Below are 15,303 nucleotides of genomic sequence, written 5' to 3' on the forward strand. Positions count from 1 at the left end.
CCTGGAAAGCTATGATGTGTAATGCCATTAAAGTACATTTTAAGTGCACCACTTATGGACTGTGGGATGTTCAAATGGCATGCTGATGAGACACTATGCTACTCTGCACCATTATTTCAGGAATAATACTGCTAAACTATCATTATTTGTTTTCTGCCCCATATCATGTTAGACAACAATGTTGCAGCAGAATGTACTTCTTACCAGAAAGAGGTTAGACCACAGTAGCCAGACCTCCCTGCCCTAGAATAATACCACTCCTAGACAAGTGTGCTAATTGGACTTGTACTTGCTCTGGTCTGGTGCCATATTTCTTATATATCTTTTTTCTTCTTCTCTAAATGTGTAACTCTTTAAACAGATAAATTAATTAAAATGAAAAGGAAAAAATGATAAACTATTAAAATACACAACAGTAATAAAGCAGTCAACAAAATCAACAAAGACAAACATTAAGGTGGTGGTGGCTTTGGTATGTCCTCTCATACCACCTCTGGACATTCTATGCTTATTAGGGCCTGGAAACACTTCATAAACTAGATTTGCAATTCCTGAAGGAAATATGAGAGCGCTTGAAAAGTTGTGCCCTGTTCTGACTAAGGTTATGGCTAAGACCCTTGAGTGAGGATGCATCAGGTCTATGCCCTGCCTGGGACCAAGATTTGAGAAGTGTGTGTAGAGTCTAGTGTGTATTAAGCTGTGAATGGTGTGGGAATTTATGTGGTGTGTATGAAGGTGTGTGTGTAGTATGTATTTTGTGTATGATGTGTGTGTGTAGAGTGGGTATGAGAGAGATGTAGGCATGTATGTGTTCCGCCATTCATTCTTATGGGAAGTTTTTTAATTTTTAAACTTAAATTTAAAAGCTACAAATATGATCGACTCTAAAAATAATAGCACAAGTATCAGAGCCGAGACCTTCAACATGCAGTTTGAGTATTTTCAAGCCCTCTAATAAAGGAATAAAAATGTAACAATGTCTGAAAATATTTCTTTTTATAAAAAGTGATGTCTAATATATGCAATGGGAATTTGACAGTTAAGTTCCAACATTTTGTATTAGACGTTATAGGTCCTGAGAAGAACTGTTCACTCAGCATTCACTCAGATTCAAACCTAGCTCCAAAGAAAACTTGCAGAATTGGTTTTTGGGTTTTTATTTGTAAAAGGTTATATAGTATAATGCACGCTGAAATTATTAGTCTACACAAACCTAAACTGTAGCTGGAAGCATGATTGACACTTCATTATAGTAACCTGTTGCAAGAGTGTATTTACAGGTACAGGTACATTGGCAAATTAGATAAGAATTATTTTATGGTGGTAAAAGTACTGGCCAGTTTCATAAAACAGAACACATAAGTCTGCTTGTACAGAATATGTATATATTTGTTATAAAAATAAGGCTTGGCTATAAGGTTAATTAAAATGAGAAAACTACCAGAAAATTAGACAAAATATCTAATTAGGATCTTATAGATAGAATTCCAGCCATTCAGTCTCCCCACCTGGTTTACTGAGAATAGCATCCAGTGACATGTTGAAATATAGCATATATTTATATTTATATGCAAAATATATTAAATAATATATAACATTTTCACTGCACACCATCACAGGCTATGGAAACTGAATATAAATGAGAAAATAATTTTTAAAATATTTTGCATCACCAATACTTTGAAGGTACCCCAAAGGTATGAAGCTTTGGATGACAATGAGTGATATACATGTAATACAGGAATGTGGAGTTACATCAGTTCTGAGGAACAGGCTACTCAAGATAAAATACAAAGTCTCAAGTGATGCCTTGTATCATTCTAGTGAGTTTGTGTGCTTCTAGAGGGATATCGGACATTAAGATGTGTGTGTCTGTGTGTCTGTGCGTGTTTGAGTACTTGAATGTTTGTATGTTCTTGTGTACCTTTCTGTGTTTGTGTGTGTGTGTGTGTGGTGAATTGGAGCCACTCCTCTGAGCCTCTGCAGTAGCAGAATGGGCAACAAGCTACAGGTCTGTAGTCCCGTAAACGTCCCCGTTAGGAAGAGCAGGACATGCCCAGACCAAGCTGCCAGTGAGATACAGACCCCGACCTGCAGAAACACACACAAACACACCGCTCACAACTAGAGCATTTTCAGACAATGTAATATAAGCCTCATATTGATGGTAGCTGCTATTGGAATATGAAGTTAGCACATTGCGATATTGTAATTGTATTCATTTTACCTATTGAATTTAACTCATAATGTCTCTTTCACTGGTCACATGATGGAGCAGACACCTGTCTGAAAGTTTTCACCATTGTGAATTGTGCCTCTCTTTCCATATCTGCCCGTTTGGAAGGAGATGATTTTATTATCACATTAATGAATGAATGGATGATCGACAAACTTTCCAACAAGTTCTTAATATCAGTTCTGATGTAATGGTGAAGGTCCATACCCATTTAGATTAGCTGGTTCAGAATGGTATGCCTGCTTGCCCATCTGGACCGCTGTGTGGGTCCCAGCGTGGCCCACCTCCCTGTGGCTGACCTTCAGGGACAGGTATTGACCTCTCATATCTGCAAGACCAGCTGACAGGCTCATGTGACCTCCAGACAGTAAGCTGTTGGCTTCCAGATTGTCGGCAGCCATGTTCTTGTGCTTGTGTTCTTCGGGGCTAGATGCAGAGGTGACTTTGATGTCTGGCAGCGAAGACGGAGCCTGGATGTGTTTGACAGATGCCTCACAGTGGGCAAGCTGTAGCTTCTTCATGTGGTTGATGGCAGCTGTAGCATTGAACGCTTGCTGGAATACACAATATAGGCATTTGGTTGATATTTAGCCTCAAATGACCTAGCGCAAGATCATGCTAGTTCACAACTAACTGAAACAGGTCTGGACTGGAAAGGCGTGCAAAGGGGACGGCACATGAGACTACCAAATGGCCATCGCTGAAGCAGCATTGTGCAAGCAGACGGTTGGATGAATTATTCCACTGAGAATAGGATGTTGGAGGCAAATTCTAGAACAGTCTAAAGAGGCGAAATCGTAAGATGTCGAGTGTCTTTGGAGGCCTACCTTCCATTTGGACTTGGCAAAGTTCTTTTGCATTTGCATCCTGACAGACGTGTAGATATCCTGGCTTCGGGCTGTGTTTCCCAAGATCCTGCACACAAATCCATAAACATGTCTCCACATTTCTTAACCGGCTTTATCCACGGTGGTAAACAAAGCCTAGTGCCTACTACAGCAGACAAAGACAGCTTGCAACTTGCATTCTCAATATATTGTATTGTTTCGACAATTATATTATAAGTTGAAAATTTGTTAACCTCATACTGCTTAAACATACATGAATACAAGCAAACATTAAAATGGTATATCCTATTTATTAGAGGTAATGAAGTCAATAAAATTCTTACCAAGAATGACTAAGAGCTTGCTCTGCTGTGTAACGCAGTTTGGGATTTTTCTGCATCATGTTGTGGATGAAGTCCTTTGCTAAATAAGTAATAGCATACATGAAATAAATGCAGGCTTGGTGCTACCATTAATGTATCACAGTGACATAAAAATGTTTGCCAAGAGACGACAGGCATATACCAGACTCGGAGATGTCATCCCAGAAGGGAGAGTCAAACTCATACTGGGCTTTCATGATTTTAGAGAAGAGTTGAGTCTCAGACTCCTCGTAGAAAGGGGGATAGCCGCAGAGACTAGAGGAGAAAATTATGCAAGAATACACGTTCAAGTTGTATAGCGACAGTTACACCGCTCATCCACTAGGTGGGGTGCTTTTCACTGTTTACAACATCATGGCAGTAAACACTGGAGACTAAACTGAGTGATCAGTTATTTGCACAGTCCTTCAATTATTAATGAGTCTTTAATCCCTGTTTGTAACTACCGTGCTGCACTGCTGCCAAACCCTGATCTTACACACATCAGTCATATCCTGCACTGAGGGGGGCTAAGCTTTTGAATACAAAAATAAAACACACACTCCTTACAGAATGTAGGTGATGACGCCAACAGACCAGCAGTCCACTGTTTTACTGTACGGTTTCTGAGCCAGAACCTCGGGGGCTGCAGCCAAGAGACATCAGTTGGTTACTTAATGAATAACGAGATGTGGACATTCTAATGGAGATGGGCCTGTAGGCCAAATGTCTGTTTACCCACGTATCCCGGCGTGCCACAGGCTGTGGACATGATGCCGTTATCCTCCATCTTGGAAAGGCCAAAGTCACTGATCATTATTTTGGAGTTCTCTTCCTGACTGTAGTACAACAGATTTTCTGGCTGTGGAGTGAAAACAGATATTCACTAATACAGCAGATCATGCGTCAGACATGACTTGAGCAAACACTGAAGGATATTTGTGTGTGTGTGTGTGTGTGTGTGTTGAGGTCTTTTACTACTCTGTACCTTGAGGTCACGGTGCACTATACCATTCCTGTGCAGATAGCTGACACCCTCCAGAACCTGTCTGATAACTAGACTAGCATCTTTCTCAGAGTACGTGCCCCTGTCCAAGATCCGGTCAAACAACTCACCACCTGAAACACTGGCGGGATAAAAGCATGAAAAAGGAAAGACAAAACTTAGTTAAATAGTTGCTTTGAATATTAAACATTTGCATTTATGCAAATTAACAAATAGCAATGCTACCACTTACAGTTGCATGACGAGATAGTAATGTGTCAGACTTTCATAGAAATCTTCCAACCCCACAACATTCTCATGTTTGATCCTAAGATATTATAATAGAGGGATTTTTATAACAAAAATTGCTGTGATACATTTTGCTAACTATTTATTTTTATAGCCTTTATAGATTTCTATGCAGACTGAGAATTTTTACCTTTGCAGTACAGCGATTTCATTGTCCAGGCTGACATCCCTTTTGTTTTTTTTCTTCACACACTTCATGGCAAAAAGCTTCCCAGTTTTTTTCTCCTTCACCATGAAGACCTCAGAGAAAGCTCCTCTATACAGGGAGGGAGGGAGAGAGAGAGAGAGAGAGAGAGAGAGTAGATTGGTAAAGTCATTTTCTGACACACTTACTGGTATTAATAATATTAATAATAGATCCACTCCATGTTTGCTATTATTTAAATTGCAGAACAGGGTGTCTTCCTGAGAGTAAAACACTTTTTAATGAGAGTGGCCCTTTAAACCCTGCACTCTGCAGCCCTGCATGAAATCTGTTTCATAACATCTAGAACCACTTGTAACTGAAATTTCTTTAAAGCATAAGGACAAAAAAACCCTTAATGCTTGATGGATAATCAAATGCCCATGAATGCTTCAAATGCCCATTCAAACTTCACTGAAAGCGGTCTTTGCACTGCTTCAAGTTTGAAACACTCAAAGTAAATGTTATGAAATATAACAGCACATGTAAAGAAGCATGCTCTGTTATATCACTCATGTGGGAGGAATTGGTAGCTAATCACTTAATGGATGGTTCAATTGTGGAAAAGACGATCAGGCTTAGAATGTCACGGCAGGAGCTTAATTTCTTGTTCTCTGCAGCTTTCCCACTTTCTAAAGCCGTGACCTGGAATAGCTGTCCTAGCACAGGGATTAGGCCTCGAAAGCCCTTACACAACGGAACCAGTAGTGGCACAGGCATTCAGGTGTGGTCTATCCCTTCAACCAGGGCACTCAACTCTCTGGTGCCCCCTGGCTGAAATCACACACTCCAGCAGCTCCTGCTGGATATACTTTATTTCAAACGTTTATTTTATATAAGGAAAAAGAGACCGGGAAAAAGATTTTTTTAACTACTGTAGAATTAATCTGTTAAGCAACCATATTAGGACATGAATTGTGTGTAAAAAGGTACATTCAAATTTTCTTTTTTAAATTCTGCCCTGTTTCACGCTGTCATCCGCCCCTGAACTCCTACATGCGCATGCGATTGTGTAAATGAGACTCAGACAGTGAGGCTCATTTGAGCTTTAACAGCGATCTGACAGTAGGATCAGAGATCATCTGCTAGGCAATGAACTGTATTCACACATGTGGCTCAGTGATATATGGGAATCGTATTATAACATTTTGCATCTCATAAATCCTTCTTGTCAAAATCATTAATTATGCCAAATTTTGAAGCTTTGTTTTGCAATGGTAACCCCCACCACCACTCCACCCCGTTCCCCTGAAGACTTTCCTAAGGGAAAGGGGGATTTGGTGCAGGTTGTTTTTGCTACAGGAAGCCAGTAGTTCATATTCCCTAGGCAAAACATTTCCCACTGATCCATGTTTCCATTTGAACACCAACTAGCAAGAACACCAAGCGGTGAAAAGCATTTCAGAATGTTGTAGTAAGCTAACGAAGGCCACATGCAGAATGCTAATGTTTCACTTCTTGCTACATCGAAATAAAAAAAATTCAGACTAAAATAACATCTCAATCAAAAACATACTAGAAAATATCCATAGAAAAGAGACGTGTGTTGCTGCTCCTGCAGTTTCCATATAGATTATTGCAAAGCTCTCTCCATCCAGTTAACCATTCTGGAGGTCGTCCTTGCCCCTGTCTGCCACGGTGATTAACACGCTCAGGCCATCTAAGTATCAGTCTTAACCTTGTCTAACTCCCACACCCCTGACACCAGCTCCCATTGTACTGTGAAACTGGGTGTTGTGGCTCTCAGTGAGAGAGGGGAAGTTCATCTATGCCCTGCCCCAGACCCCATCACCACCATCACTCCCTGCCCCAGACCCCATCACCACCCTCACTCCCTGCCCCAGACCCCATCACCACCATCACTCCCTGCCCCAGACCCCATCACCACCCTCACCCCCTGCCCCAGACCCCATCACCACCCTCACTCCCTGCCCCAGACCCCATCACCACCCTCACTCCCTGCCCCAGACCCCATCACCACCATCACTCCCTGCCCCAGACCCCATCACCACCCTCACTCCCTGCCCCAGACCCCATCACCACCATCACTCCCTGCCCCAGACCCCATCACCACCCTCACTCCCTGCCCCAGACCCCATCACCACCATCACTCCCTGCCCCAGACCCCATCACCACCCTCACTCCCTGCCCCAGACCCCATCACCACCCTCACTCCCTGCCCCAGACCCCATCACCACCATCACTCCCTGCCCCAGACCCCATCACCACCCTCACTCCCTGCCCCAGACCCCATCACCACCCTCACTCCCTGCCCCAGACCCCATCACCACCATCACTCCCTGCCCCAGACCCCATCACCACCCTCACCCCCTACCCCAGACCCCATCACCACCCTCACCCCCTACCCCAGACCCCATCACCACCCTCACCCCCTGCCCCAGACCCCATCACCACCATCACTCCCTGCCCCAGACCCCATCACCACCCTCACTCCCTGCCCCAGACCCCATCACCACCATCACTCCCTAGAGTTTGGCTGGTATTAATCTGGTGGTGTGGTCTCCCAAGAAAGGCAACAAACGGTTTGTTGCACACAGTTCCTCGGTTTCTGATTGGTCCACCTTGGCCTCCCGCTGACGCCCCCTGACTATCATCACCTGCTCCTGTTCTCCTTCATGTTCTCATTAAGACTCCCCTACATACCCCTGTTTACTTCAGTGGTATGTAGTCTTGCCAGTGTGCTCCTCCTATGTCCCTGTTTTAAAGTTTAACTGTCTATCTTTAATTTCATCCTTATCTAACACACACACACACACACACACACACACACACACACACACACACACACACACACACACACACACACACACACTGTAACGGAAGACAGCTTATCAAAGCAGCCTTGCATGTTTTTCTAAGAATAGAGGGAAATGAGAGACTCACAAGGTGTTTAAAACGCCTGCAGTTTCTCATGATCCCAAATATACAGAACCTGAATTATTAAAAAGTGACAAATATGCAGTCTGTAAATGCATTTAATGAACCTTTGAAAAATATTTATGAGCGCACAGGAAAAAATATTGATGATAACATAGTGTACATTCATTTGATTTCACAAAAAGCTCCAATCCAAACCTCCTCAATGTTACCCAAAGACTAGTCAGGTAATAGTGTTCTCACTTCTGTTGTTACCAATACAGCTTGACACAACAGAAAAACAGAAAGAAGACTAAAGAACATCTAGCAGCTAATTTGCCACTGAATTGGAGCTTATTACCCGCTTAGCCAATGAGAGGCTTGGCTATGGAAAACAATATCCTTATTGGAAATACATTCAAGCTATCCTAGTCTAAGAATTCATTAAAAATTTCCTGACCATCAATATACCTAACAAATATCCTAACAGAGCATTCACTGCTGTGCTTGCATTGTGTTTAATCTAAATATGGAGCTATTTGTGAATTAAACGGTAAACTCTGTGAACTTGAAGGCAATGTGTTTGCTTCTGGAGTCTGTGTACTCGCTGGAGCAAGCATGCCAGATTGGACGAATTACAATCATGTCTAGTAATGTGTCTACAGTAGATGAGATCATACTCAAGTGGTTCTGATGTGTTTATAACATGATACAGCTCCCTAAATGAAGTTCTCAATTTATATTTTCATTATTTACTTATATGCAATAAACTATAAGCTGTATATGAATATTACTCTCTAAAGCTTATCTCAGTAGCTGATACATTGTTATTTTATAGTATACTGTTTAATTTTGTAAGCTAATTATTAAAAAAGTTGATAATTATTAGGTTAAATTTTATGGAAGGACTGTACTTACGATCCCAGCACCTCTAAGAAGTCGAACACTTCTTCGATATTATCGGTGCTCTTCTTCCATTCAAAGTCAGTCTCTTTACGGCCCATTTTAGCGTGAGCTTCTACAGGGATTTCTACAGCACAAGAGAAACATGGCACAAAGAATTATAATGTGATAACACTTGCTGACTCACGTTAAGCAGACAAGTCAAATTCACCTTTGGGAGTAAAGACGAGTCGTAATATTCCTGGAGCCATGAGGCTCAGAGTTCAAACAAGACTCAAAATTCAAATTCTCAGTAAGTATGAATTCAAGGCTAAGTTGTTCTCTGTCGAGTCAATTTCCCAGCCTGAAATGTGATGTAAGCTGTGCAGGTCTGTTCTTCAAACTCATCAAGCAGCTGATGTCAAGTCCAGAAACGCTCCTGTCAGGTGTTGTTTGAACAGCCACAGATAATTCCAGTGTGTCCCACAGGCTATCCAACTGCAGACTTACCCAACACATTACTCAACACTAATTCCAGGAACACTAATTCTAAGACCATTTTAATTTGTTGTCTATTCAGACGCTAAGGGAGAATTTGCTTTAGCCTTTAGGGGCATCGTGACGGGCACCAAGGTTTGTTGTGTTAGATAGAATTAAGTGTCTGAAAAGTGATTTTCTAGCATCAAACACACATTTTAAACAATGTTTGACTATTAATGGCAACCTTTTCATTAAGTTCATAACAAAAAAACCACACTACAATGGTGTGAAGGATGAACGTGTTAGTAAATAATATGCAGTCCATGCGTATGGACACGAGTTAGCCTGTGAACACCTGAAAAGGATTACAAGTCAATAAACATCCCATAAGACTTAAACTCTTTCCCCTTATATAACAGGGTAATGATTCTTGATCTTTAACAGGTACACAAGTATTAACCCACACAGTTCAAGAGGTATGTTACAATTATAGGAGGTCAAAGAAAATGGAATATGGATAATGGAATACTAGCTAATTATTCTCAATCATGTAGATATTCGGTTTGGATAATGTACATATATTATTCTTCACAACACAATAGAAAGCAAATATCCTATATAAGTACAATACTTATCAAATTAATATAATGTTGTGCAACAGGTAACGGCAAATGTAACACTGGTTTACAAGGATTTTGTTTCCTTTATAATTTTGGTGTGCCAGATAGGTATGCTGATTACAAAAATTACATTGAAACCGTCCCATTACATAGGGGTTTTGATAAATGGCATAGGTTCGTATGATCACAGGCCTGTCTGATCATGAGTCTGTCTGATCACAGGTCTGTCTGATCATGGGTCTGTCTGATCACGGGTCTGTCTGATCACGGGTCCGTCTGATCACGGGTCCGTCTGATCATGATCACAACTTCTTTGGTCATACTCCAGCACGCCTGACCTCAGCTATGATCGTTGCCAGCATTGCCTAATTCCAATAGCACTAATGAGTTCTACATAATCTAAATGTTTTTCATTCAATAATTCATTAAAATGAATGAATTAATACTAATTAATTAATTCATACTACCCATACCCATTGGAAATGCAGTTCATATGAAAGAAATGACAGTGATTATATGACATACTGATGTGTGAGTGGGACACATTACAGAGTCACATTACATCAGAACAACCTGACCATCCTGCAAGAAATAGGCTCCAGGATAGAAGAATGTACACCATTGGTGGATCCAAAGAAGATATTTCTTCTGCCACTGCACATCAAACTTGGCCTAATGTAAAAATTTGTAAAGGCAATGAACAAGGAAGGCACAGCATTGGCCAAATGTTTCAGCACATAAGTGCACATGATGAACTTTGAAAGCCTTCTGTCGGGTACGGAATATGTCAGAAGGGCCAGTCACTCTCCACTCTCCACTGGACTTTTTCCGATACAATCTCGGAGCCGTCAGTGATGGACATGGCAAAAGGTTCCAGCAAGATGTTGGCAGGAGGAGACACCAGGGACGTGGAGTCCATCTGGGCTGGGTGATATTGTTGGACTCTGATCCCTGAAGCATCAGACAGTCATTATAAGTGAAAATCTGCAGCAAAACATTTTAAATTTTGTCTCCTGTTGTGGCAAACATAATGTCGATAGATAATGTCGACATTGATAGATAATCGATAATGCAATATTGCCTATTTCTCAGAAACCCTACATGATATAGATATTTTGAGTATAGGCTATATGCATTCAGCACATTAAGATCTATATGAAAAAAACAAAAAGGAAACAAATATTTGATTGGGGAAACAAAAATATTTCCCAAAATTTGTATACCAGTGATAATTTGATTTACAACAGAATGTTGAAATGTTGAAATACTGTGACTACTCACTGATATTTTCTTTTTAACACTTCGTTTAAAGTTGCAGAACTGTGAGCTACGTGTCATTGGACCAGTTCAGCTGGATCACCTCGTTAACGTACACGCTCGTCTTTCCTATAAGCTTTTGTACCATGCAAACCGTCCGTGCATATTTGGACATTTTGCACCCTACCACCACACATAACTACTCATCTGCAACCTCGTCAGGGTCTTCTCAAATAACCAGCAAAAGCGCAAACGGCAAGGTTAGACGGCCAGATTAGAGGCCACCTGCCCCGCACTGGACGGCGCACTATAGCGCATATGTATATTAATTCGTTTGACCTTACCTTCGGGTCGGTAACAACTCCAACACGGTCTTCGTTTCTTACGACAACTACTGAGATTGAGGCAAGGGAAGCAATGGCAGAGAACAGCGCGGCGCCGATGCGCTGATCTCAAGGAGACGGACATCGGTGACGCGTCCGATTAGAAATGCACACATGCCTGTGCAATACTATCCTAGTCGAGGAATCGCCAGGCACTAGAAACTCTCTACACATTAAGGTTATACTGAACGTCAATGACATTCATGCGGATAAGTAAACTAGTAACTGGACGTGCACAATTGCTCTTGCAAAGGAAATATTAGTCCAAGCGTTTACACACTGGAGATGTCCTTATGAATGGGGTGGGAATCAGCTTAGTCATTCTGTCCTGTCCTTTGACTTACCTAGAGACAAGTGCGCTATAAGATGCTCCGCTCGGACTGTCCTGCCAAACACTCGCTGCGGTCTGGACAGATTAGTTTGTGGTGAGGCAGAGAAATAACCACTGCTGTAAATTACACACCCTCATAACTTAAGATGAGAGCACGCCAAACGCCCAGGTGCCTTTACGCTAAAACAGCGTGGCTTCTCATCAGCCAAAGGTCTGTGGACTCCATTATCCTTTATATACATATCCTTAAATCGGTTAAGAAAACCCCTGATGCCACATATTTACTATGTTTGTGTGATTTATTAAGTTGTTTATTTATATTGCTGACTAAGGTAGACCCTTCAACACTTGACAGGTTGTATTCTCAGAAGATGAAAAAGTCTTCTGAACTTATATTAATGGCAAAGTCAAACATTCAAAGGAAGTGCACAGTCATTATGGTAGGAGCATTATCTGGCTGATTACTGATCCGGTCATATTTGTATGCTTCTGGTATGCTGTTTATATGGTGGAATCAATAAAGTACACAGATAAATGAAAGATAAATAAAATACACAGTTATCGCTTACCTTGATAAAAATGTCTTCTGCTAACCACTATTCCACATGTTTGAATAATATATGACCCCATCTCGGCAAAAAGCTTTCTCTTGTAGTATTTATCTCTTCACCAAAAACGGGTCAGCAGGAAATCACAAAGGTTGTGATCCTTCTATCCTTGAAGAGTCTCTGGTGAGGTGAGTCTGCGAGTGAGTGCCTTCCAGACAACGTGTTAATTACAAACCTGTGGTTGATGTTTCCATGGGAAGGAGAGAGGAAACACTGCTGGTGTCCTGGGATGGAGATCTCTAGATAATTCTAGCAATGCTGTCATGCGCAAGTGGGAATAAGAGTGGTTCTAGATATTCCATGTTGACTTGGAAATACAGTTTGTAGGTTTCCTTGGAAAAGTATTTCATTATCTACATTATACTCATAGAGGCTCTGGAAGTAGATTACAGTATTGTAATGAACTGTGAAGTGTCTAACATCCATATTAGAGTGTAAAGTTATTGTACATTTTGATGAACAAAATGATTAATTCTGATATAAATAATAGCTTCAATAACTTAATACTTTTGTATCTTTGCACATCCTTGCCTGTTGTTAGTGGAACAAATCCAGAAAAAAGTTGCAATCTGATAAAATAGCATGTCTGTCATTACCAGTAAAAGGTGTCCTCAAGGATTCAGTCTTGGTCCTATATGGTTCAGCTTCTCATCATCATACTGTATGCTGTAGCAGGCAGAGCCCATTTATACAGATGGCAGCATTTTTTATGGCAGCACAGTTGTTCACAGCACACTTGCAACTTGCCAACCAAATAAGAATCTGTTCTCAAGTAGTTAGCTGGTTCTTGCATAAGGTGTAAGAAATATTTGTAACTGCATTATTTATTACCCTTTGTTATTGTAGTTATTTTTGCAAATACTACTAGGAAGTTGGTCTATTCTATTCATTCATTACTCAACTCTCTCTGGATATTTTGTACTAAACTTTGTGTAAGGGGCTCTTGTGGAATTGCAACTGCTAAGAAGCCCTCAGGACTATGGTCCATCTGAGTGGATCTTAACAGACTAGATTACCCATAGACATTTAGATTATATTTTTATTTTTAAACAGGAGTCACACTCCTACACATCCAAAACAAATGCTTGAAGTATTCATTGCTACACTTAAAAAAACATACATCTTTTCAATTTTTGGATATAATTTAAATGATTATTTGTAAGCAGTGTGCATCCAAAAATGATTCTATATTCCATCAGTAAACACACTTTGTAAAGTCCACTGTCGCTCTACACTAAAAGGGCAGGGCAGTAAGGTATTCAATGTACAGATTAAACAGACTATTCTCTACACACACACACACACACACACACACACACACACACACACACACACACACACACACACACACACACACACACACACAGCTGGGAAAGATTGGCATTTACTATGCAGCTGGAAACTGATGAATCCGCATGTCTCTACCACATGCCTGTATAATAATCTCCAAAGCTAATGTCCCTCTCTGGCGTATAAGTACAGCAAATGTGATTAGCCTTGTGGTGGGATTGGTCAGCAAGACAAAAGCCTTGTGATCAACTATAATACGATTTTAACATGGACACTAGACAGAATGTAATGTTCTGAAAGAGATTATAACTGTTATTGTCATGCCTTTATTATAAACGACTATCATAAATTCAACAGACTGTGAAATATCTCTCCATGTCTTGTAATAGTTTAATGGAGATCTGCAATTAATGAAACTAATATTACTAATAGGCTAATAACCGTGATCATCCACAGGGCTGTTCGACTGCTCCCAGATCTCCCAGACGGTGCTTTTTGTACAGTCACTACTGCAGTACGTAATTAGTGGTGTGCAGATCCTTTAACTCTCACATGCTGCCTCTGTGCTGTGGGCTTTAATATCATGGGAGTGAGGGGGAAGACAGCAGGCTATTTAATATGCAGTCTGCCGGGAGCTAAAAAGTCTTTTATGCCAAGCAAAGGATGAAAAACAAACTGATGATTCTATTATAGTCATTATCATTTCATTTAGTATAGCACCAGAGCACCACAGATGTTTTAAATTTGAGCCCAGAGGAATGCAGATTGATGTATGATGTAGGGTATTGCACAATTCCATGCAGATGTATGCCATCCCAGATAACCACGTGCAGACTTGTTTGATTAGTGTTGGAATTAAACTCTGCAGGTTTGATGCTGGTCATTACAAGCAAGGTAGTGATCTCTAGGACCAGGCCTGGGACCTCCTGATTAAACGTGGCTGCACTCCCAGTACTCATATAACTCTTTCTTTTTTATTCATTTAGTTAGCAGTGGAAACCCACTCTGTATTAATGGTCTTTTCATCATCTAAATCCATCTGGTAACACGCTTATTTGAAAGGTCTTTTTCCAGATTACCTAAGTACGACTTCAGAGTCGCTCACCCTGAATGTACAGTAAGCGTGGTTAACATGGCATAAACTAACATTCTTTTAGCATAGCATTTGGTTCGTGTGTATGCCTGGTCTCCTTGTAATGTTGTCATGGCATGCCCTCTACTGGAGCTGTAGTGCTGTGCAGTTAAATACTGTTTACCACAGTCCCAAAGGTTTTGACCGAACACTTTTAGATGTGCTTCATATATGCGGATACGTAAATCATCTTGAACTGGTTTCTTGAACACGACAATGAGTTCACTGTACTCGAATGGCCTCCACAGTCACCAGATCTCAGTCCAATAGAGCACCTTTGGGATGTGGTGGAACGGGAGATTCACATCATGGATGTGCAGCCGACAAATCTGCAGCAACTGTGTGATGCTATCGTCTCAATATGGACCAGACACTCTGAGGAATGTTTCCAGTACCTTGTTGAATCTATGCCATGAAGGATTAAGGCAGTTCTGAAGGCAAAGGGTGGACTAGCAAGGTGTACCTAATAAAGTGGCCGGTGAGTTTACATGATCAGCACTTAACAATGCAACCCTAACGATGTCATCAGCAGCACAAAAA

At 41.0% G+C, this 15,303-nt stretch overlaps 1 protein-coding gene across 6 annotated transcripts; it reads right to left on the minus strand.

The window, feature by feature from the left end:
* Positions 1-1,141: 1,141 nt before the first annotated feature.
* On the minus strand, positions 1,142-12,482 carry camk1gb (calcium/calmodulin-dependent protein kinase IGb). 6 transcript variants are annotated; one of them, XM_076984199.1, is made up of 14 exons: positions 11,364-11,489; positions 8,895-10,713; positions 8,699-8,810; positions 4,850-4,975; positions 4,664-4,738; positions 4,414-4,552; positions 4,164-4,287; positions 3,996-4,071; positions 3,589-3,701; positions 3,408-3,486; positions 3,064-3,151; positions 2,444-2,790; positions 2,228-2,329; positions 1,142-2,091 (listed from the first exon to the last, which is right to left on the minus strand). In XM_076984199.1, exons 2-13 carry the CDS (start codon positions 8,932-8,934, stop codon positions 2,263-2,265), a joined length of 1,386 nt encoding a protein of 461 aa, XP_076840314.1. In that variant the 5' UTR covers positions 8,935-10,713; positions 11,364-11,489; the 3' UTR covers positions 1,142-2,091; positions 2,228-2,262. The 6 variants fall into 6 exon arrangements, with proteins under 6 accessions (XP_076840314.1, XP_076840312.1, XP_076840315.1 ...); XM_076984197.1 differs by lacking the exons at positions 8,895-10,713; positions 11,364-11,489 and adding an exon at positions 12,303-12,482; XM_076984200.1 differs by lacking the exons at positions 8,895-10,713; positions 11,364-11,489 and adding an exon at positions 11,747-11,909.
* Between the last annotated feature and the right edge of the window lie 2,821 nt (positions 12,483-15,303).

Source organism: Brachyhypopomus gauderio, chromosome 21, assembly GCF_052324685.1.
Source record: "Brachyhypopomus gauderio isolate BG-103 chromosome 21, BGAUD_0.2, whole genome shotgun sequence".
In the NCBI taxonomy this organism is placed as follows: Eukaryota; Metazoa; Chordata; class Actinopteri; order Gymnotiformes; family Hypopomidae; genus Brachyhypopomus; species Brachyhypopomus gauderio.